Genomic DNA, 26398 nt, shown 5'->3' with positions numbered 1-26398 from the left:
CAGAAAGGAGGAGAGAATGTTGGGGTGAAGAGAGCGATGAGAATAAGTGAGCTTGGGAAGGAGACTTGTGTCAGGAAATACCAAAAGAGACTGAGTACAGAATGGAAAAAGGTGAGAACAAAGGATGTAATGGGAGTGGGGGAGGAATGGGATGTATTTAGGGAAGCAGTGATGGCTTGCGCAAAAGATGCTTGTGGCATAAGAAGCATGGGAGGTGGGCAGATTAGAAAGGGTAGTGAGTGGTTGGATGAAGAAGTAAGATTATTAGTGAAAGAGAAGACAGAGGCATTTGGGCAGTTTTTGCACGGAAATAATGCAAATGACTGGGAGATGTATAAAAGAAAGAGGCAGGAGGTCAAGAGAAAGGTGCAAGAGGTGAAAAAGAGGGCAAATGAGAGTTGGGGTGAGAGAGTATCATTAAATTTTAGGGAAAATAAAAAGATGTTTTGGAAGGAGGTAAATAAAGTGCGTAAGACAAGGGAACAAATGGGAACTTCAGTGAAGGGGGTAAGTGGGGAGGTGATAACAAGTAGTGGTGATGTGAGAAGGAGATGGAGTGAGTATTTTGAAGGTTTGTTGAATGTGTTTGATGATACAGTGGCAGATATAGGGTTTGAATGTGTTTGATGATATAGTGGCAGATATAGGGTGTTTTGGTCGAGGTAGTATGCAAAGTGAGAGGGTTAGGGAGAATGATCTGGTAAATAGAGAAGAGGTAGTAAAAGCTTTGCGGAAGATGAAAGCCAGCAAGGCAGTGGGTTTGGATGGTACTGCAGTGGAATTTATTAAAAAAGGGGGTGACTGTATTATTGACTGGTTGGTAAGGTTATTTAATGTATGTATGATGCTTGGTGAGGTGCCTGAGGATTGGAGAAATGCTTCATAGTGCCATTGTACAAAGGCAAAGGGGATAAGAGTGAGTGCTCAAATTACAGAGGTATAAGTTTGTTGTGTATTCCTGGGAAATTACATGTGAGGGTATTGATTGAGAGGGTGAAGGTATGTACAGAGCATCAGATTGGGGAAGAGCAGTGTAGTTTCAGAAGTGGTAAAGAATGTGTGGATCAGGTGTTTGCTTTGAAGAATGTATGTGAAAAATACTTAGAAAAGCAAATGGATTTGTATGTAGCATTTATGGATCTGGAGAAGGCATATGAAAGAGTTGATGGAGATGCTCTTTGGAAGGTATTAAGAATATATGGTGTGGGAGGCAAGTTGTTAGAAGCAGTGAAAAGTTTTTATCGAGGCTGTAAGGCATGTGTACGAGTAGGAAGAGAGGAAAGTGAATGCTTCTCAGTGAATGTTGGTTTGCGGCAGGGGTGTGTCATGTCTCCATGTTTGTTTAATTTGTTTATGGATGGGGATGTTAGGAAGGTGAATGCAAGACTTTTGGAAAGGGGCAAGTACGCAGTCTGTTGTGGACGTGAGTGCTTGGGAAGTGAGTCAGTTGTTGTTCACTGATGATACAGCGCTGGTGGCTGATTCATGTGAGAAACTGCTTAAGCTGGTGACTGAGTTTTGTAAAGTGTGTGAAAGCAGAAAGCTGAAAGTAAATGTGAATAAGAGCAAGGTTACTAGGTACAGTTGGGTTGAGGGACAAGTCAATTGGGAGGTAAGTTTGAATGGAGAAAAACTGGAGGAAATTAAGTGTTTTAGATATCTGGGAGTGGATTTGGCAGCGGATGGAACCATGGACGCGAAAGTGAATCATAGGGTGGGGGAGGGGGTGAAAGTTCTGGGAGTGTTGAAGAATGTGTGAAAGTCGAGAACATTATCTCCGAAAGCAAAAATATGTATGTTTGAAGGAATATTGGTTCCAACAATGTTATATGGTTGTGAGGCGTGGGCTATGGATAGAGTTGTGCGCAGGAGGGTGGATGTGCTGGAAATGAGATGGGTGAGGACAATATGTGGTGTGAGGTGGTTTGATTGAGTAAGTAATGTAAGGGTAAGAGAGATGTGTGGTAATAAAAAGAGCGTGGTTGAGAGAGCATAGGAGGGTGTTTTGAAATGGTTTGGTCACATGGAGAGAATCAGTGAGGAAAGGTTGACCAAGTGGATAAACATGTCAAAGGTGGAGGGAACGAGGAGAAGTGGGAGACCAAATTGGAGGTGGAAAGATGGAGTGAAAAAGATATTCAGTGATCGGGGCCTGAGCATGCAGGAGGGTGAAAGGCGGGCAAGGAATAGAGTGAACTGGAACGATGTGGTATACCGGGGTCGACATGCTGTCAATGGATTAAACCAGGGCATGTGAAGTGTCTGGGGTAAACCATGGAAAGTTCTGTGGGGCCTGGATGTGGAAAGGGAGCTGTGGTTTCAGTGCATTATACATGACAGCTAGAGACTGAGTGTGAACGAATGTGGCCTTTGCTGTCTTTTCCTAGCGCTACCTCGCACACATGCGGGGGAGGGGGTTGCAATTTCATGTGTGGCAGAGTGGCGATTGGAATGAGTAAAGACAGATATCATTAATTATGTACATGTGTATACATCTATATGTCTGTGTGTGTATATATATGTATACGGTGAAATGTATAGGTATGTATATTTGCGTGTGTGGACATGCATGTATATACATGTGTATGTGAGTGGGTTGGGCCATTCTTTCATCTGTTTCCTTGCGCTACCTCGCTAACGCAGGAGACAGCGACAAAGCAAAATAATAAAAAAAACAAATATTTCTTTTTTTATTATACTTTGTCGCTGTCTCCCGCGTTTGCGAGGTAGCGCAAGGAAACAGACGAAAGAAATGGCCTAACCCCCCCACCCATACACATGTATATACATACGCCCACACACGCAAATATACATACCTACACAGCTTTCCATGGTTTACCCCAGACGCTTCACATGCCTTGATTCAATCCACTGACAGCACGTCAACCCCGGTATACCACATCGCTCCAATTCACTCTATTCCTTGCCCTCCTTTCACCCTCCTGCATGTTCAGGCCCCGATCACACAAAATCTTTTTCACTCCATCTTTCCACCTCCAATTTGGTCTCCCTCTTCTCCTTGTTCCCTCCACCTCCGACACATATATCCTCTTGGTCAATCTTTCCTCACTCATCCTCTCCATATGCCCAAACCACTTCAAAACACCCTCTTCTGCTCTCTCAACCACGCTCTTTTTATTTCCACACATCTCTCTTACCCTTACGTTGCTCACTCGATCAAACCACCTCACACCACACATTGTCCTCAAACATCTCATTTCCAGCACATCCATCCTCCTGCGCACAACTCTATCCATAGCCCACGCCTCGCAACCATACAACATTGTTGGAACCACTACTCCTTCAAACATACCCATTTTTGCTTTCCGAGATAATGTTCTCGACGTCCACACATTCTTCAAGGCCCCAAGGATTTTCGCCCCCTCCCCCACCCTATGATCCACCTCCGCTTCCATGGTTCCATCCGCTGCCAGATCCACTCCCAGATATCTAAAACACTTCACTTCCTCCAGTTTTTCTCCATTCAAACTCACCTCCCAATTGACTTGTCCCTCAACCCTACTGTACCTAATAACCTTGCTCTTATTCACATTTACTCTTAACTTTCTTCTTCCACACACTTTTCCAAACTCAGTCACCAGCTTCTGCAGTTTCTCACATGAATCAGCCACCAGCGCTGTATCATCAGCGAACAACAACTGACTCACTTCCCAAGCTCTCTCATCCCCAACAGACTTCATACTTGCCCCTCTTTCCAAAACTCTTGCATTTACCTCCCTAACAACCCCATCCATAAACAAATTAAACAACCATGGAGACATCACACACCCCTGCCGCAAACCTACATTCACTGAGAACCAATCACTTTCCTCTCTTCCTACACGTACACATGCCTTACATCCTCGATAAAAACTTTTCACTGCTTCTAACAACTTGCCTCCCACACCATATATTCTTAATACCTTCCACAGAGCATCTGTACCAACTCTATCATATGCCTTCTCCAGATCCATAAATGCTACATACAAATCCATTTGCTTTTCTAATATATATATATATATATATATATATATATATATATATATATATATATATATATATATATATATATATATTAAGAATATATGGTGTGGGAGGAAAGTTGTTAGAAGCAGTGAAAAGTTTTTATCGAGGATGTAAGGCATGTGTACGTGTGGGAGGAGAGGAAAGTGATTGGTTCTCAGCGAATGTAGGTTTGCGGCAGGGGTGTGTGATGTCTCCATGGTTGTTTAATTTGTTTATGGATGGGGTTGTTAGGGAGGTAAATGCAAGAGTTTTGGAAAGAGGGGCAAGTATGAAGTCTGTTGGGGATGAGAGAGCTTGGGAAGTGAGTCAGTTGTTGTTCGCTGACGACACAGCGCTGGTGGCTGATTCATGTGTGAAACTGCAGAAGCTGGTGACTGAGTTTGGTAAAGTGTGTGGAAGAAGAAAGTTAAGAGTAAATGTGAATAAGAGCAAGGTTATTAGGTACAGTAGGGTTGAGGGTCAAGTCAATTGGGAGGTGAGTTTGAATGGAGAAAAACTGGAGGAAGTGAAGTGTTTTAGATATCTGGGAGTGGATCTGGCAGCGGATGGAACCATGGAAGCGGAAGTGGATCATAGGGTGGGGGAGGGGGCGAAAATTCTGGGGGCCTTGAAGAATGTGTGGAAGTCGAGAACATTATCTCGGAAAGCAAAAATGGGTATGTTTGAAGGAATAGTGGTTCCAACAATGTTGTATGGTTGCGAGGCGTGGGCTATGGATAGAGTTGTGCACAGGAGGATGGATGTGCTGGAAATGAGATGTTTGAGGACAATGTGTGGTGTGAGGTGGTTTGATCGAGTGAGTAACGTAAGGGTAAGAGAGATGTGTGGAAATAAAAAGAGCGTGGTTGAGAGAGCAGAAGAGGGTGTTTTGAAGTGGTTTGGACACATGGAGAGAATGAGTGAGGAAAGATTGACAAAGAGGATATATGTGTCGGAGGTGGAGGGAACAAGGAGAAGAGGGAGACCAAATTGGAGGTGGAAAGATGGAGTGAAAAAGATTTTGTGTGATCGGGGCCTGAACATGCAGGAGGGTGAAAGGAGGGCAAGGAACAGAGTGAATTGGAGCGATGTGGTGTACCGGGGCTGACGTGCTGTCAGTGGATTGAATCAGGGCATGTGAAGCGTCTGGGGTAAACCATGGAAAGCTGTGTAGGTATGTATATTTGCGTGTGTGGACGTATGTATATACATGTGTATGGGGGGGGTTGGGCCATTTTTTTCGTCTGTTTCCTTGCGCTACCTCGCAAACGCGGGAGACAGCGACAAAGTATAAAAAAAAAAAAAAAAAAAAAATATATATATATATTCTTTCTTTCTTTTAAACTATTCGCCATTTCCCGCGTTAGCGAGGTAGCGTTAAGAACAGAGGACTGGGCCTTTTTTGGAATATCCTCACCTGGCCCCCTCTGTTCCTTCTTTTGGAAAATTTAAAAAAAAACGAGAGGGGAGGATTTCCAGCCCCCTGCTCCCTCCCCTTTTAGTCGCCTTCTACGACACGCAGGGAATACGTGGGAAGTATTCTTAATCCCCTATCCCCAGGGATAATATATATATATATATATATATATATATATATATATATATATATATATATATATACATTGAAATGTATAAGTATGTATATGTGCGTGTGTGGACATGTATGTATAAGCATGTGTATATGGGCGGGTTGGGCCATTCTTTCGTCTGTTTCCTTGCACTAACTCACTAACGTGGGAGACAGCGACAAAGTATAATAAATAAAAAATACATATATTTTATATTTCTTTTCAAAACTTGGTGAGAATTAACTGTTCTATAATGTGTTCTCTACAGGTCTGTATGCTGAACTTCACATTAGTGTCTGCTTCAGCAAGGTACATAAAGCTCCAGCCCGGCCGAGCTGTATATTCTGGCAGTCACCTCATTGAGTACACTGTAGGTAAGTTAGTGTGGAACGAAGAAATGGAAATGGGAAGGAGAAAAAACAAGGTTAAAAAATAGGAAAAAGGGAAGAGAGGGTGGGAAAGAGAGGGGAAAGGAAATAAGGGAAGATGGGAGAGAATACCTACCTACATACTTAAAAGTACCTACAATGAGAGAGAGAGAGAGAGAGAGAGAGAGAGAGAGAGAGAGAGAGAGAGAGAGAGAGAGAGAGAGAGAGAGAGACTTAGTAAGTACAATGGACCCTGATCATTTACCATCCTTCCATTTTACTTAACATTTCCACTTTAAGGTGTTACCCAATGTCACAACCTGTTAGTGTGTGTGATGACCAAGCTTGGTTTCACTTCCAGATGGTGTTAGCTTAAAGACGGGACAAGAAGATCAACTCTCAACTATGACGGTGCAGGTACGCTTCTCCCGCCGTTATGGGTTCTACCTTGTTACGCTTTACCTACCAACTACATTCCTCATCATCGTTGCCTACTCTACCTTCTTCTTCAAGCTTTCCAACTTCCTGGCACGCATTGTTGTTGCTCTAATGACCCTCCTCGTGCTCTCATCCCTTTACACACAGGTGAGTATACTTCCTTTTCACATTTTCAGCTCCATAAACATGATCAGTGTAACACAATCTGGAAAATCTGCTTCATAGTATCAAGTATTTATCTCTTAAAACTTTTTTCCACTTTCAGCAGCTTTGTAATAATAGGATTTAATGACAAAACTGTCATCATTATGCTTTACTCCTTTATAAACTTATCCACAGACATCCAGTGGCCTTCCAAAAACATCATACTTCAAGATGCTGGACGTGTGGCTCTTCTTCTCCATTGTCCTCATCTTTGCCATTGTCATCTTGCATGCTATGATTGAACACACATCTTCAGACACACCTTTATATGCCAGCAAAAGCAGCACAAGCAATGGTGTCGCCAATGGTGTAGCCAACGGGGGACTAACTAGGGTATGGGAAATATATATATATATATATATATATATATACACACACACACACACACACACACACATTTTATATATATATATATATATATATATATATATATATATATATATATATATATATATATATGTGTGTGTGTGTGTGTGTGTGTATGTGTGTGTTTCTGTGTGTCTGTGTGTGAGAGTGCGTGTGTGTGATTTCTATTTGTGATTGCTGATTACTAGTTGTGTGTTAAAGAAGGAGCGTTTAACACCTGTGTTGTCCCATCTCTTAAGCTGTGGCTTCAGTGCATTACACGACAGATAAAGAGTGAGTGTGAACAAATTTGGCCTTTTTGTCTTTTCCTAGCACTACCTCACAGGAGGGGGTAGGGTTGCTATTTCCTATGTGGCAGGGTGGCAACGGAAATGGATGAAGGCAGCAAGTATATGTACATGGGCATATATGTATATGTCTGTGTATGTATATGTGTGTATACATTGAAATGTATATGTACATATATGTGCATGAATGGGTGTTTATATATATAAATGTGTATATGAGTGGTTGGGCCATTCTGTGTCTGTTTCATTGCACTACCTCAAGGATGTGGGAAACAGCGATTATGTGTAATATATAAATTCATTCTTTTTTATCATACTTTGTCACTGTCTCCATTCTTTTTTATCATACTTTGTCACTGTCTCCCACATTAGCGAGGTAGTGCGAGGAATTAGATGAATGAATGGCCCAGCCCACCCACATACGCATGTATATACATAAACGCCCACACACGCACATATACATACCTATATTTTTCAACGCATACATACATATACATACACAGACATATACATATATATACACATGTACATATTCTTGCATACTGCCTTCAGCCATTCCCACCGCCACCCCTGCCACATGTGAAATGGCACCCCCCTCCCCCTGCATGCATGCGAGGTAGCGCTAGGAAAAGACAACAAAGGCCACTTTTGTTCACACCCAGTCTCTAGCTTTCATGTGTAATACATCAAAACCATAGCTCCCTTTCCACATCCAAGCCCCACAAAATTTTCCATGGTTTACCCCAGATGTTTCACATGTCCTGGTTCAATCCACTGACAGCACGTTGACTCCAGTATTTCACATCGTTCCAATTCACTCTATTCTTTGCATGCCTTTCACCCTCCTGTATATTCAGGCTCCAATCACTCAAAATCTTTTTCACTCCATCCTTCAACCTCCAATATCAATTGATCTCCCACTTCTCGTTCTCTCCACCTTTGACACATATATCCTCTTTGTCAATCTTTCCTCACTCATTCTCTCCATATAAACATACCATTTCAATACACCCTCTCCTGTTCTCTCAACCACACTCTTTCTATTACCACACATCTCTATTACCCTTTCATTACTTACTCAATAAAACCACCTCACACCACATATTGTCCTCAAACACCTCATTTCCAACACATCCACTCTCCTCTGCACAACTATATCTATAGCCCATGCCTCGCAACCATATAACATTGTTGGAACCACTATAACTTCAAATGTCTTAAGCACTTTATTTACCTCCATCCAAAACGTCTTTTTTTTTTTTTTCAGTCTCCCGCGTTTGCGAGGTAGCGCAAGGAAACAGACGAAAGAAATGGCCCTACCCACCCCCATACACATGTATATACATACGTCCACACACACAAATATGCATACCTACACAGCTTTCCATGGGTTACCCCAGACGCTTCACATGCCCTGATTCAATCCACTGACAGCACGTCAACCCCGGTATACCACATCAATCCAATTCACTCTATTCCTTGCCCTCCTTTCACCCTCCTGCATGTTCAGGCCCCGATCACACAAAATCTTTTTCACTCCATCTTTCCACCTCCAATTTGGTCTCCCACTTCTCATCGTTCCCTCCACCTCCGACACATATATCCTCTTGGTCAATCTTTCCTCACTCATTCTCTCCATGTGCCCAAACCATTTCAAAACATCCTCTTCTGCTTTCTCAACCACACTCTTTTTATTTACACACATCTCTCTTACTCTTACGTTACTTACTCGATCAAACCACCTCACACCACAAATTGTCCTCAAACATCTCATTTCCAGCACATCCATCCTCCTGCGCACAACTCTATCCATAGCCCACACCTCGCAACCATAAAACATTGTTGGAACCACTATTCCTTCAAACATACCCATTTTTGCTTTCCAAGATAATGTTCTCGACTTCCACACATTCTTCAAGGCTCCCAGAATTTTCGCCCCCTCCCCAACCCTATGATCCACTTTCACTTCCATGGTTCCATCCGCTGCCAGATCCACTCACAGATATCTAAAACACTTTACTTCCTCCAGTTTTTCTCCATTCAAACATACATCCCAATTGACTTGACCCTCAACTCTACTGTACCTAATAACCTTGCTCTTATTCACATTTACTCTTAAATTTCTTCTTTCACACACTTTACCAAACTCAGTCACCAGCTTCTGCAGTTTCTCACATGAATCAGCCACCAACGCTGTATCATCAGCGAACAAATACTGACTCACTTCCCAAGCTCTCTCATCCACAACAGACTTCATACTTGCCCCTCTTTCCAAAACTCTTGCATTCACCTCCCTAACAACCCCATCCATAAACAAATTAAACAACCATGGAGACATCACACTCCCCTGCCGCAAACCTACATTCACTGAGAACCAATCACTTTCCTCTCTTCCTACACGTACACATGCCTTACATCCTCGATAAAAACTTTTCACTGCTTCTAACAACTTGCCTCCAACACCATATATTCTTAATACCTTCCACAGAGCATCTCTATCAACTCTATCATATGCCTTCTCCAGATCCATAAATGCTACATACAAATCCACTTCCTTTTCTAAGTATTTCTCACATACATTCTTCAAAGCAAACACCTGATCCACACATCCTCTACCACTTCTGAAACCACACTGCTCTTCCCCAATCTGATGCTCTGTACATGCCTTCACCCTCTCAATCAATACCCTCCCATATAATTTACCAGGAATACTCAACAAACTTATACCTCTGTAATTTGAGCACTCACTCTTATCCCCTTTGCCTTTGTACAATGGCACTATGCACGCATTCCACCAATCCTCAGGCACCTCACCATGAGTCATACATACATTAAATAACCTTACCAACCAGTCAATAATACAGTCACCCCCTTTTTTAATAAATTCCACTGCAATACCATCCAAACCTGCTGCCTTGCCGGCTTTCATCTTCCGCAAAGCTTTTACTACCTCTTCTCTGTTTACCAAATCATTTTCCCTAACCCTCTCACTTTGTACACCACCTCGACCAAAACACCCTATATCTGCCACTCTATCATCAAACACATTCAACAAACCTGCAAAATACTCACTCCATCTCCTTCTCACATCACCACTACTTGTTATCACCTCCCCATTTGCGCCCTTCACTGAAGTTCCCATTTGCTCCCTTGTCTTACGCACTTTATTTACCTCCTTCCAGAACATCTTTTTATTCTCCCTAAAATTTAATGATACTCTCTCACCCCAACCCTCATTTGCCCTCTTTTTCACCTCTTGCACCTTTCTCTTGACCTCCTGTCTCTTTCTTTTATACATCTCCCACTCAATTGCATTTTTTCCCTGCAAAAATCGTCCAAATGCCTCTCTCTTCTCTTTCACTAATAATCTTACTTCTTCATCCCACCACTCACTACCCTTTCTAATCAACCCACCTCCCACTCTTCTCATGCCACAAGCATCTTTTGCGCAATCCATCACTGATTCCCTAAATACATCCCATTCCTCCCCCACTCCCCTTACATTCCATTGTTTTCACGTTTTTCCATTCTGTACTCAGTCTCTCCTGGTACTTCCTCACACAAGTCTCCTTCCCAAGCTCACTTACTCTCACCACCCTCTTCACCCCAACATTCACTATTCTTTTCTGAAAAGAAAGATCATGAGAGGCAAGTGTTTTGGGAGCAGCTGAATGAGTGTGTTAGTGGTTTTGATGCACGAGACCGGGTTATAGTGATGGGTGATTTGAATGCAAAGGTGAGTAATGTGGCAGTTGAGGGAATAATTGGTATACATGGGGTGTTCAGTGTTGTAAATGGAAATGGTGAAGAGCTTGTAGATTTATGTGCTGAAAAAGGACTGGTGATTGAGAATACCTGGTTTAAAAAGCGAGATATACATAAGTATACGTATGTAAATAGGAGAGATGGCCAGAGAGCGTTATTGGATTACGTGTTAATTGACAGGCGTGCGAAAGAGAGCCTTTTGGATATTAATGTGCTGAGAGGTGCAACTGGAGGGATGTCTGATCATTATCTTGTGGAGACTAAGGTGAAGATTTGTATATATATATGTATATATATATATATACATATATATGTATATATATATATATATATATATATATATATATATATATATATATATAGATATAGATATAGATATATAGATATATATATATATAGATATATATGAAGAATGTGTGGAAGTCGAGAACATTATCTCGGAAAGCAAAAATGGGTATTTTTGAAGGAATAGTGGTTCCAACAATGTTGTATGGTTGCGAGGCATGGGCTATGGATAGAGTTGTGCGCAGGAGGATGGATGTGCTGGAAATGAGATGTTTGAGGACAATGTGTGGTGTGAGGTGGTTTGATCGAGTAAGTAACGTAAGGGTAAGAGAGATGTGTGGAAATAAAAAGAGCGTGGTTGAGAGAGCAGAAGAGGGTGTTTTGAAGTGGTTTGGGCACATGGAGAGAATGAGTGAGGAAAGATTGACCAAGAGGATATATGTGTCAGAGGTGGAGGGAACGAGGAGAAGAGGGAGACCAAATTGGATGTGGAAAGATGGAGTGAAAAAGATTTTGTGTGATCGGGGCCTGAACATGCAGGAGGGTGAAAGGAGGGCAAGGAATAGAGTGAATTGGAGCGATGTGGTATACCGGGGTTGACGTGCTGTCAGTGGATTGAATCAAGGCATGTGAAGCGTCTGGGGTAAACCATGGAAAGCTGTGTAGGTATGTATATTTCCGTGTGTGGACGTATCTATATACATGTGTATGGGGGGGGGGTTGGGCCATTTCTTTCGTCTGTTTCCTTGCGCTACCTCGCAAACGCGGGAGACAGTGACAAAGTATAATAAAAAAAATAAATATATATATACATATATCCCTGGGGATAGGGGAGAAAGAATACTTCCCACGTATTCCCTGCCCGTCGTAGAAGGTGACTAAAAGGGAAGGGAGCGGGGGGCTGGAAATCCTCCCCTCTCATTTTTTTTTTTTTTTTTATTTCTCCAAAAGAAGGAACAGAGAAGGGGGCCAGGTGAGGATATTCCCTCAAAGGCCCAGTCCTCTGTTCTTAGCGCTACCTCGCTAACGCGGGAAATGGCGAATAGTATGAAAGAAAGAATATATATATATATATATATATATATATATATATATATATATATATATATATATATATATATATATATATATATATATAAGTTTGGTTCTCAGTGAATGTAGGTTTGCAGCAGGGGTGTGTGATGTCTCCATGGTTGTTTAATTTGTTTATGGATGGGGTTGTTAGGGAGATGAATGCAAGAGTTTTGGAAAGAGGGGCAAGTATGAAGTCTGTTGGGGATGAGAGAGCTTGGGAAGTGAGTCAGTTGTTGTTCACTGATGATACAGCGCTGGTGGCTGATTCATGTGAGAAACTGCAGAAGCTGGTGACTGAGTTTGGTAAAGTGTGTGAAAGAAGAAAGTTAAGAGTAAATGTGAATAAGAGCAAGGTTATTAGGTACAGTAGGGTTGAGGGTCAAGTCAACTAGGAGGTAAGTTTGAATGGAGAAAAACTGGAGGAAGTAAAGTGTTTTAGATATCTGGGAGTGGATCTGGCAGCGGATGGAACCATGGAAGCGGAAGTGGATCATAGGGTGGGGGAGGGGGCGAAAATTCTGGGAGCCTTGAAGAATGTGTGGAAGTCGAGAACATTATCTCGGAAAGCAAAAATGGGTATGTTTGAAGGAATAGTGGTTCCTAAAATGTTGTATGGTTGCAAGGCGTGGGCTATGGATAGAGTTGTGCGCAGGAGGGTGGATGTACTGGAAATGAGATGTTTGAGGACAATGTGTGCTGTGAGGTGGTTTGATCGAGTAAGTAACGTAAGGGTAAGAGAGATGTGTGGAAATAAAAAGAGCGTGGTAGAGAGAGCAGAAGAGGGTGTTTTGAAATGGTTTGGGCTCATGGAGAGAATGAGTGAGGAAAGACTGACCAAGAGGATATATGTGTCGGAGGTGGAGGGAACGAGGAGAAGTGGGAGACCAAATTGGAGGTGGAAAGATGGAGTGAAAAAGATTTTGGGTGATCGGGGCCTGAACATGCAGGAGGGTGAAAGGAGGGCAAGGAATAGAGTGAATTAGATCGATGTGGTATACCGGGGTTGACGTGCTGTCAGTGGATTGAATCAGGGCATGTGAAGCGTCTTGGGTAAACCATGGAAAGCTGTGTAGGTATGTATATTTGCGTGTGTCGACGGATGTATATACATGTGTATGGGGGTGGATTGGGCCATTTCTTTCGTCTGTTTCCTTGCGCTACCTCGCAAACGCGGGGAACAGCGACAAAGCAAAAAAAAAAATATAAGTTTGGTAAAGTTTCTGAAGGAAGAAAGTTGAGAGTAAATGTGAATAAGAGTAAGGTCATTAGGTACAGTAGGGTTGAGGGTCAAGTCAATTGGGAGGTAAGTTCGAATGGAGAAAAACTGGAGGAAGTGTAGAGTTTTAGATATCTGGGAGTGGATTTGGCAGCAACTGGAACCATGGAAGCTGAGGTGAATCATAGAGTGGGGGAGGGGGCAAAAATTTTGGGAGCCTTGAACAATGTGTGAAGTTGAGAACATTATGTCGGAAAGCTAAAATGGGTCTGTTTGAAGGAATAGTGGTTCCAACAATGTTGTATGGTTGCACGGAGTGGGCTATGGATAGAGTTGTGTGCAGGAGGGTGGATGTGCTGGAAATGAGGTGTTTGAGGACAATATGTGGTGTGAGGTGGTTTGATCGAGTAAGTAATAACAGGGTAAGAGATGTTTGGTAATAAAAAGAGTGTGGTTGAGAGAGCAGAAGAGGGTGTTTTCAAATGGTTTGGGCACATGGTGAGAATGAGTGAGGAAACATTGACAAAGAGGATATATGTGTCAGAGGTGGAGGGAACAAGGAAAAGTGGAAGACGAAAGTGGAGGTGGAAAGATGGAGTGAAAACGATTTTGAGTGATCGGGGCCTGAACATGCAGGAGGGTGAAAGGCGCGTGATGAATAGAGTGAATTGAAACGATGTGGTATAACGGGGTCGACGTGCTGTCAATGGATTGAACCAGGGCATGTGAAGCATCTGGGGTAAACCATGGAAAGTTCTGTGGGGCGTGGATGTGGAAAGGGAGCTGATGTTTCAGTGCATTATTACAAGACAGCTATATATATATATATATATATATATATATATATATATATATATATATATATATATATATATATATACCACATCGATCCAATTCACTCTATTCCTTGCCCGCCTTTCACCCTCCTGCATGTTCAGGCCCCAATCACTCAAAATCTTTTTCACTCCATTTTTCCACCTCCAATTTGGTCTCCCACTTCTCCTCGTTCCCTCCACCTCCGACACATATATCCTCTTGGTCAATCTTATCTCACTCATTCTCTCCATGTCCTCAAACCATTTCAAAACACCCTCTTCTGCTCTCTCAACCACGCTCTTTTTATTTCCACACATCTCTCTTACCCTTACATTACTTTCTCGATCAAACCACCTCACACCACACATTGTCCTCAAACATCTCATTTCCAGCACATCCACTCTCCTGCGCACAACTCTATCCATAGCCCACGCCTCGCAACCATACAACATTGTAGGAACCACTATTCCTTCAAACATACCCATTTTTGCTTTCCGAGATAATGTTCTCGACTTCTCACATTCTTCAAGGCTCCCAGAATTTTCGTCCCCTCCCCCACCCTATGATTCAATTCCGCTTCCATGGTTCCATCCGCTGCCAAATCCACTCCCTGATTTCTAAAACACTTTACTTCTTCCAGTTTTTCTCCATTCAAATTTACCTCCCAATTGACTTGACCCTCAACCCTACTGTACCTAATAACCTTGCTCTTATTCGCATTTATTCTCAGCTTTCTTCTTTCACACACTTTACCAAACTCAGTCACCAGCTTCTGCAGTTTCTCACATGAATCAGCCACCAGCGCTGTATCATCAGTGAACAACAACTGACTCACTTCACAAGCTCTCTCATCCACAACAGACTTCACACTTGCCCCTCTTTCCAAAACTCTTGCATTCACCTCCCTAACAACCCCATCCATAAACAAATCAAACAACCATGGAGACATCACACACCCCTGTCACAAACCTACATTCACTGAGAACCAATCACTTTCCTCTCTTCCTACACGTACACATGCCTTACATCCTCGATAAAAACTTTTCACTGCTTCTAACAACTTGCCTCCCACACCATATATTCTTAATACCTTCCACAGAGCATCTCTATCAACTCTATTGTATGCCTTTTCCACATCCATAAATGCTACATACAAATCCACTTCCTTTTCTAAGTATTTCTCACATACATTCTTCAAAGCAAACACCTGATCCACACATCCTCTACCACTTCTGAAACCACACTGCTCTTCCCCAGTCTGATGCTCTGTACATGCCTTCACCCTCTCAATCAATACCCTCCCATATAATTTACCCGGAATACTCAACAAACTTATACCTCTGTAATTTGAGCACTCACTCTTGTCTCCTTTGCCTTTGTACAATGGCACTATCCAAGCATTCCACCAATCCTCAAGCACCTCATCATGAATCATACATGCATTAAATAACTTTAACAACCAGTCAACAATACAGTCACCACCTTTTTTAATTAATTCCACTGCAATACCATCCAAACCCGCTGCCTTGCCGGCTTTCATCTTCCGCAGAGCTTTTACTACCTCCTCTGTTTACCAAATCATTTTCCCTAACCCTCTCACTTTGTACACCACCTCGACCAAAACACCCTATATCTGCCACTCTATCATCAAACACATTCAACAAACCTCAAAATACTCACTCCATCTTCTCACATCACCACTACTTGTTATCACCTCCCCATTAGCCCCCTTCACTGAAGTTCCCATTTGTTCCCTTGTCTTACGCACATTATTTACCTCCTTCCAAAATATCTTTTTATTCTCCCTTAAATTTAATGATACTCTCTCACCCCAACTCTCATTTGCTCTTTTTTTCATCTCTTGCACCTTTCTCTTGACCTCCTACATCTTTCTTTTATACATCTCCCAGTCATTTGCATTATTTCCCTGCAAAAATCATCCAAATGCTTCTCTCTTCTCTTTCCCTAATAATCTTACTTCTTCATCCCACCACTCACTACCCTTTCTAATCTGTCTACCTCCCACTCTTCTCATGCCACAAGCATCTTTTGCGCAAGCCATCACTGCTTCCCTAAATACATCCCATTCCTCCACCACTCCCATTACGTCCTTTGTTCTCACCTTTTTCCATTCTGTACTCAGTCTCTCCTGGTACTTCCTCACACAAGTCTCCTTCTCAAGCTCACTTGCTCTCACCACTCTCTTCACCCCAACAGTCTCTCTTCTTTTCTGAAAACCTCTACAAATCTTCACCTTTGCCTCCACAAGATAATGATCAGACATCCCTCCAGTTGCACCTCTCAGCACATTTACATCCAAAAGTTTCTCTTTTGTGCGCCTATCAATTAACATATAATCCAATAACGCTCTCTGGCCATCTCTCCTACTTACATACATATATGTATGTACATCTCTCTTTTTAAACCAGGTATTCCCAATCACCAGTCCTTTTTCAGCACATAAATCTAAAAGCTCTTCCCCATTTCCATTTACAACACTGAACACCCCATGTATACCAATTGTTCCCTAAACTGCCACATTACTCACCTTTCCATTCAAATCACCCATCACTATAACCCGGTCTAGTGCATCCAAACCACTAACACACTCATTCAGCTGCTCCCAAAACACTTGCCTCTCATGATCTTTCTTCTCATGCCCAGGTGCATATGCACCAATAACCACCCATCTCTCTCCATCCATATTCAATTTTACCAATATCAATCTAGAGTTTACTTTCTTACACTCTATCACATACTCCCACCACTCCTGTTTCAGGAGTAGTTCTACTCCTTCCCTTGCTCTTGTCCTCTCACTAACTCCTGACTTTACTCCCAAGACATTCCCAAACCACTCTTCCCCTTTACCCTTGAGCTTCGTTTCACTCAGAGCCAAAACATCCAGATTCATTTCCTCAAACATACGACCAATCTCTCCTTTTTTCTCATCTTGGTTACATCCACACACATTTAGACACCCCAATCTGAGCCTTTGAGGAGGATGAGCACTCCCCACGTGACTCCTTCTTCTGTTTCCCCTTTCAGAAAGTCAAAATACGAGGGGAGGGTTTCTAGCCCCCCGCTCCTGTCCCCTTTAGTCGCCTTCTACAACACGTGAGGAATGCCCGAGAAGTATTTTTTCTCCCCTATCCCCAGGGATAAATAAATATATATATATATATATATATATATATATATATATATATATATATATATATATATATATATGTATATATATATTTTTTGCTTTGACGCTGTCTCCCACGTTTGCGAGGTAGCGCAAGGAAACAGACGAAAGAAATGGCCCAACCCACCCCCATACACATGTATATACATACGTCCACACACGCAAAAATACATACCTACACAGCTTTCCATGGTTTACCCCAGACGCTTCACATGCCCTGATTCAATCCACTGACAGCACGTCAACCCCGGTATACCGCATCGATCCAATTCACTCTATTCCTTGCCCTCCTTTCACCCTCCTGCATGTTCAGGCCCCGATCACACAAAATCTTTTTCACTCCATCTTTCCACCTCCAATTTGGTCTCCCACTTCTCCTCATTCCCTCCACCTCCGACACATATATCCTCTTGGTCAATCTTTCCTCACTCATTCTCTCCATGTGCCCAAACCATTTCAAAACACCCTCTTCTGCTCTCTCAACCACGCTCTTTTTATTTCCACACATCTCTCTTACCCTTACGTTACTTACTCGATCAAACCACCTTACACCACACATTGTCCTCAAACATCTCATTTCCAGCACATCCATCCTCCTGCGCACAACTCTATCCATAGCCCACGCCTCGCAACCATACAACATTGTAGGAACCACTATTCCTTCAAACATACCCATTTTTGCTTTCCGAGATAATGTTCTCGACTTCCACACATTCTTCAAGGCTCCCAGTATTTTCGCCCCCTCCCCCACCCTATGATCCACTTCCGCTTCCATGGTTCCATCCACTGCCAGATCCACTCCCAGATATCTAAAACACTTTACTTCCTCCAGTTTTTCTCCATTCAAACTTACCTCCCAATTGACTTGACCCTCAACCCTACTGTACCTAATTACCTTGCTCTTATTCACATTTACTCTTAACTTTCTTCTTTCACACACTTTACCAAACTCAGTCACCAGCTTCTGCAGTTTCTCACATGAATCAGCCACCAGCGCTGTATCATCAGCGAACAACAACTGACTCACTTCCCAAGCTCTCTCATCCCCAACAGATTTCATACTTGCCCCACTTTCCAAAACTCTTGCATTCACCTCCCTAACAACCCCATCCATAAACAAATTAAACAACCATGGAGACATCACACACCCCTGCCGCAAACCTACATTCACTAAGAACCAATCACTTTCCTCTCTTCCTACACGTACACATGCCTTACATCCTCGATAAAAACTTTTCACTGCTTCTAACAATATATATATATATATATATATATATATATATATATATATATATATATATATATATATATATATATATATATTATCCCTGGGGATAGGGGAGAAAGAATACTTCCCACGTATTCCCTGCGTGTCGTAGAAGGTGACTAAATGGGGAGGGAGCGGGGGGCTGGAAATCCTCCCCTCATTATTTTTTTTGTTAATTTTCAAAAGAAGGAACAGAGAAGGGGGCCAGGTGAGGATACTCCCTCAAAGGCCCAGTTCTCTGTTCTTAACACTACCTCGCTAACACGGGAAATGGCGAATAGTTTGAAAGAAAAAAAGATATATATATATATATATATATATATATATATATATATATATATATATATATATATATATATATATATATATATATATATTATATATATATATATATATATATATATATATATATATATATATATATATATATATATATATATATTATATTATATATATATATATATATATATATTTTTTTTTTTTTTTTTTTTTTTTTTTATACTTTGTCGCTGTCTCCCGCGTTTGCGAGGTAGCGCAAGGAAACAGACGAAAGAAATGGCCCAACCCACCCCCATACACATGTATATACATACGTCCACACACGCAAATATAAATACCTACACAGCTTTCCATGGTTTACCCAAGACGCTTCACATGCCCTGGTTCAATCCACTGACAGCACGTCAACCCCAGTATACCACATCGATCCAATTCACTCTATTCCTTGCCCTCCTTTCACCCTCCTGCATGTTCAGGCCCCGATCACACAAAATCTTTTTCACTCCAACTTTCCACCTCCAATTTGGTCTCCCACTTCTCCTCGTTCCCTCCACCTCCGACACATATATCCTCTTGGTCAATCTTTCCTCACTCATTCTCTCCATGTGCCCAAACCATTTCAAAACACCCTCTTCTGCTCTCTCAACCACGCTCTTTTTATTTCCACACATCTCTCTTACCCTTACGTTATTTACTCGATCAAACCACCTCACACCACACATTGTCCTCAAACATCTCATTTCCAGCACATCCATCCTCCTGCGCACAACTCTATCCGTAGCCCACGCCTCGCAACCATACAACATTGTTGGAACCACTATTCCTTCAAACATACCCATTTTTGCTTTCCGAGATAATGTTCTCGACTTCCACACATTCTTCAAGGCTCCCAGTATTTTCGCCCCCTCCCCCACCCTATGATCCACTTCTGCTTCCATGGTTCCATCCGCTGCCAGATCCACTCCCAGATATCTAAAACACTTTACTTCCTCCAGTTTTTCTCCATTCAAACTTACCTCCCAATTGACTTGACCCTCAACCCTACTGTACCTAATAACCTTGCTCTTATTCATATTTACTCTTAACTTTCTTCTTTCACACACTTTACCAAACTCAGTCACCAGCTTCTGCAGTTTCTCATATGAATCAGCCATCAGCGCTGTATCATCAGTGAACAACAACTGACTCACTTCACAAGCTCTCTCATCCACAACAGACTGCATACTTGCCCCTCTTTCCAGAACTCTTGCATTCACCTCCCTAACAAACCCATCCATAAACAAATTAAACAACCATGGAGACATCACACACCCCTGTCGCAAACCTACATTCACTGAGAACCAATCACTTTCCTCTCTTCCTACACGTACACATGCCTTACATCCTCGATAAAAACTTTTCACTGTTTCTAACAACTTGCCTCCCACACCATATATTCTTAGTATCTTCCACAAAGCATTTCTATCAACTCTATCATATGGCTTCTCCAGATCCATAAATGTTACATACAAATCCATTTGCTTTTCTAAATATTTCTCACATACATTCTTCAAAGCAAACACCTGATCCACACATCCTCTACCACTTCTGAAACCACACTGCTCTTCCCCAATCTGATGCTCTGTACATGCCTTCACCCACTCAATCAATACCCTCCCACATGATTTACCAGGAATACTCAACAAACTTATACCTCTGTAATTTGAGCACTCACTCTTATCCCCTTCGCCTTTGTACAATGGCACTATGCAAGCATTCCGCCAATCCTCAGGCACCTCACCTTGAATCATACATACATTAAATAACCTTACCAACCAGTCAACAATAGTCACCTCCTTTTTTAATAAATTCCACTGCAAAACCATCCAAACCTGCTGCCTTGCCGGCTTTCATCTTCCGCAAAGCTTTTACTACCTCTTCTCTGTTTACCAAATCATTTTCCCTAACCCTCTCACTTTGCACACCACCTCGACCAAGACACCCTATATCTGCCACTCTATCATCAAACACATTCAACAAACCTTCAAAATACTCATTCCATTTCCTTCTCACATCACCACTACTTGTTATCACCTCCCCATTAGCCCCCTTCACTGAAGTTCCCATTTGCTCCCTTGCCTTACGCACTTTATTTACCTCCTTGCAGAACATCTTTTTATTCTTCCTAAAATCTAATGATACTCTCTCACCCCAACTCTCATTTGCCCTCTTTTTCACCTTTGTTGCTGTCTCCCGTGTTAGCAAGGTAGCGCAAGGAAACAGACGAAAGAATGGCCCAACCCAACCATGTACACATGTATATACATACACATCCACACATGCACATATACATACCTATACATCTCAACGTATACATATATATACACACACAGACATATACATATATACACATGTACATACTTCATACTTGTTGTCTTTATTCATTCCCGTCGCCACCCCGCCACACAAAATGAAAACCCCCTCTCCATGCATGTGCGCGAGGTAGCGCTAGGAAAATACAACAAAGGCCACATAATATAATGCATAATGGATGATGTAATATAATGCATAATGTATAATGCACTGAAACTACAGCTCCCTTTCCACATCCAAGCCCCACAAAACTTTCCATGGTTTACCCCAGATGCTTCACATGCCCCGGTTCAATATATATATATATATATATATATATATATATATATATATATATATATATATATATATATATATATATATATATATTTTTTTTTTTTTTTTTCATACGATTCGCCATTTCCCGCATTTGCGAGGTAGCGTTAAGAACAGAGGACTGGGCCTTAAGGGAAAATCCTCACCTGGCCCCCTTCTCTGTTCCTTCTTTTGGAAAATCAAAAAAAAAAAAAACGAGAGGGGAGGATTTCCAGCCACCCGCTCCCTCCCCTTTTAGTCGCCTTCTACGACACGCAGGGAATACGTGGGAAGTATTCTTTCTCCCCTATCCCCAGGGATAATATATATATATATATATATATATATATATATATATATATATATATATATATATATGTTCTGGAAGGAGGTAAATAAAGTGCGTAAGACAAGGGAGCAAATGGGAACTTCGGTGAAGGGCGCAAATGGGGAGGTGATAACAAGTAGTGGTGATGTGAGAAGGAGATGGAGTGAGTATTTTGAAGGTTTGTTGAATGTGTTTGATGATAGAGTGGCAGATATAGGGTGTTTTGGTCGAGGTGGTGTGCAAAGTGAGAGGGTTAGGGAAAATGATTTGGTAAACAGAGAAGAGGTAGTGAAAGCTTTGCGGAAGATGAAAGCCGGCAAGGCAGCAGGTTTGGATGGTATTGCAGTGGAATTTATTAAAAAAGGGGGTGACTGTATTGTTGACTGGTTGGTAAGGTTATTTAATGTATGTATGACTCATGGTGAGGTGCCTGAGGATTGGCGGAATGCGTGCATAGTGCCATTGTACAAAGGCAAAGGGGATAAGAGTGAGTGCTCAAATTACAGAGGTATAAGTTTGTTGAGTATTCCTGGTAAATTATATGGGAGGGTATTGATTGAGAGGGTGAAGGCATGTACAGAGCATCAGATTGGGGAAGAGCAGTGTGGTTTCAGAAGTGGTAGAGGATGTGTGGATCAGGTGTTTGCTTTGAAGAATGTATGTGAGAAATACTTAGAAAAGCAAATGGATTTGTATGTAGCATTTATGGATCTGGAGAAGGCATATGATAGAGTTGATAGAGATGCTCTGTTGAAGGTATTAAGAATATATGGTGTGGGAGGAAAGTTGTTAGAAGCAGTGAAAAGTTTTTATCGAGGATGTAAGGCATGTGTACGTGTAGGAAGAGAGGAAAGTGATTGGTTCTCAGTGAATGTAGGTTTGCGGCAGGGGTGTGTGATGTCTCCATGGTTGTTTAATTTGTTTATGGATGGGGTTGTTAGGGAGGTAAATGCAAGAGTTTTGGAAAGAGGGGCAAGTATGAAGTCTGTTGGGGATGAGAGAGCTTGGGAAGTGAGTCAGTTGTTGTTCGCTGATGATACAGCGCTGGTGGCTGATTCATGTGAGAAACTGCAGAAGCTGGTGACTGAGTTTGGAAAAGTGTGTGGAAGAAGAAAGTTAAGAGTAAATGTGAATAAGAGCAAGGTTATTAGGTACAGTAGGGTTGAGGGTCAAGTCAATTGGGAGGTGAGTTTGAATGGAGAAAAACTGGAGGAAGTGAAGTGTTTTAGATATCTGGGAGTGGATCTGGCAGCGGATGGAACCATGGAAGCGGAAGTGGATCATAGGGTGGGGGAGGGGGCGAAAATCCTGGGGGCCTTGAAGAATGTGTGGAAGTCGAGTACATTATCTCGGAAAGCAAAAATGGGTATGTTTGAAGGAATAGTGGTTCCAACAATGTTGTATGGTTGCGAGGCGTGGGCTATGGATAGAGTTGTGCGCAGGAGGATGGATGTGCTGGAAATGAGATGTTTGAGGACAATGTGTGGTGTGAGGTGGTTTGATCGAGTGAGTAACGTAAGGGTAAGAGAGATGTGTGGAAATAAAAAGAGCGTGGTTGAGAGAGCAGAAGAGGGTGTTTTGAAGTGGTTTGGGCACATGGAGAGGATGAGTGAGGAAAGATTGACCAAGAGGATATATGTGTTGGAGGTGGAGGGAACAAGGAGAAGAGGGAGACCAAATTGGAGGTGGAAAGATGGAGTGAAAAAGATTTTGTGTGATCGGGGCCTGAACATGCAGGAGGGTGAAAGGAGGGCAAGGAATAGAGTGAATTGGAGCGATGTGGTATACCGGGGTTGACGTGCTGTCAGTGGATTGAAGCAAGGCATGTGAAGCGTCTGGGGTAAACCATGGAAAGCTGTGTAGGTATGTATATTTGCGTGTGTGGACGTATGTATATACATGTGTATGGGGGGGGTTGGGCCATTTCTTTCGTCTGTTTCCTTGCGCTACCTCGCAAACGCGGGAGACAGCGACAAAGTATAATAAAAAAAAAAAAAAAAATACATATATATATATATATATATATTTTTTTTCTTTCATACTATTCACCATTTCCCGCATTAGCGAGGTAGCATTAAGAACAGAGGACTGGGCCTTTGAGGGAATATCCTCACCTGGCCCCCCTTCTCTGTTCCTTCTTTTGGAAAAAAAAAAACGAGAGGGGAGGATTTCCAGCCACCCGCTCCCTCCCCTTTTAGTCGCCTTCTACGACACGCAGGGAATACGTGGGAAGTATTCTTTCTCCCCTATCCCTAGGGATAATATATTTTTTTTTTTTTTTTTTTTTTTTTTACTTTGTCGCTGTCTCCCGCGTTTGCGAGGTAGCGCAAGGAAACAGACGAAAGAAATGGCCCAACCCCCCCCCATACACATGTACATACACACGTCCACACACACAAATATACATACCTACACAGCTTTCCATGGTTTACCCCGGACGCTTCACATGCCTTGATTCAATCCACTGACAGCACGTCAACCCCTGTATACCACATCGCTCCAATTCACTCTATTCCTTGCCCTCCTTTCACCCTCCTGCATGTTCAGGCCCCGATCACACAAAATCTTTTTCACTCCATCTTTCCACCTCCAATTTGGTCTCCCTCTTCTCCTCGTTCCCTCCACCTCCGACACATATATCCTCTTGGTCAATCTTTCCTCACTCATTCTCTCCATGTGCCCAAACCATTTTAAAACACCCTCTTCTGCTCTCTCAACCACGCTCTTTCTATTTCCACACATCTCTCTTACCCTTACGTTACTTACTCGATCAAACCACCTCACACCACACATTGTCCTCAAACATCTCATTTCCAGCACATCCATCCTCCTGCGCACAACTCTATCCATAGCCCACGCCTCGCAACCATACAACATTGTTGGAACTACTATTCCTTCAAACATACCCATTTTTGCTTTCCGGGATAATGTTCTCGACTTCCACACATTTTTCAAGGCTCCCAAAATTTTCGCCCCCTCCCCCACCCTATGATCCACTTCCGCTTCCATGGTTCCATCCGCTGACAGATCCACTCCCAGATATCTAAAACACTTCACTTCCTCCAGTTTTTCACCATTCAAACTCACCTCCCAATTGACTTGACCCTCAACCCTACTGTACCTAATAACCTTGCTCTTATTCACATTTACTCTTAACTTTCTTCTTCCACACACTTTACCAAACTCCGTCACCAGCTTCTGCAGTTTCTCACATGAATCCGCCACCAGCGCTGTGTCATCAGCGAACAACAACTGACTCACTTCCCAAGCTCTCTCATCCCCAACAGACTTCATACTTGCCCCTCTTTCCAAGACTCTTGCATTTACCTCCCTAACAACCCCATCCATAAACAAATTAAACAACCATGGAGACATCACACACCCCTGCCGCAAACCTACATTCACTGAGAACCAATCACTTTCCTCTCTTCCTACACGTACACATGCCTTACATCCTCGATAAAAACTTTTCACTGCTTCTAACAACTTGCCTCCCACACCATATATTCTTAATACCTTCCACAGAGCATCTCTATCAACTCTATCATATGCCTTCTCCAGATCCATAAATGCTACATACAAATCCATTTGCTTTTCTAAGTATTTCTCACATACATTCTTCAAAGCAAACACCTGATCCACACAACCTCTACCACTTCTGAAACCACACTGCTCTTCCCCAATCTGATGCTCTGTACATGCCTTCACCCTTTCAATCAATACCCTCCCATATAATTTACCAGGAATACTCAACAAACTTATACCTCTGTAATTTGAGCACTCACTCTTATCCCCTTTGCCTTTGTACAATGGCACTATGCACGCATTCCGCCAATCCTCAGGCACCTCACCATGAGTCATACATACATTAAATAACCTTACCAACCAGTCAACAATACAGTCACCCCCTTTTTTAATAAATTCCACTGCAATACCATCCAAACCTGCTGCCTTGCCGGCTTTCATCTTCCGCAAAGCTTTTACTACCTCTTCTCTGTTTACCAAATCATTTTCCCTAACCCTCTCACTTTGCACACCACCTCGACCCAAACACCCTATATCTGCTACTCTGTCATCAGACACATTCAACAAACCTTCAAAATACTCATTCCATCTCCTTCTCACATCACCACTACTTGTTATCACCTCCCCATTTACGCCCTTCACTGAAGTTCCCATTTGCTCCCTTGTCTTACGCACCCTATTTACCTCCTTCCAGAACATCTTTTTATTCTCCCTAAAATTTACTGATAGTCTCTCACCCCAACTCTCATTTACCCTTTTTTTCACCTCTTGCAC

At 42.3% G+C, this 26398-nt stretch overlaps 1 protein-coding gene across 3 annotated transcripts in view; it reads left to right on the top strand.

The window, feature by feature from the left end:
* The window catches only part of LOC139751282 (uncharacterized), a 134430-nt gene that overhangs the window by 90095 nt on the left and 17937 nt on the right, over window positions 1–26398 (top strand). The window contains exons 11-13 of one of the 3 annotated variants that reach the window (XM_071666600.1): window positions 5842–5947; window positions 6303–6358; window positions 6719–6916. In XM_071666600.1, coding sequence (XP_071522701.1) covers window positions 5842–5947; window positions 6303–6358; window positions 6719–6916 — 360 coding nt within the window. Of the gene's footprint in view, window positions 1–5841; window positions 5948–6302; window positions 6527–6718; window positions 6917–26398 lie in introns of all 3 variants that reach the window. The other 2 variants (XM_071666599.1, XM_071666601.1) reach the window with 2 other exon arrangements.

The sequence above is a fragment of the Panulirus ornatus genome, chromosome 11 (genome assembly GCF_036320965.1).
Source record: "Panulirus ornatus isolate Po-2019 chromosome 11, ASM3632096v1, whole genome shotgun sequence".
In the NCBI taxonomy this organism is placed as follows: domain Eukaryota; kingdom Metazoa; phylum Arthropoda; class Malacostraca; order Decapoda; family Palinuridae; genus Panulirus; species Panulirus ornatus.
This window is presented reverse-complemented; position numbering and strand designations above follow the sequence as displayed.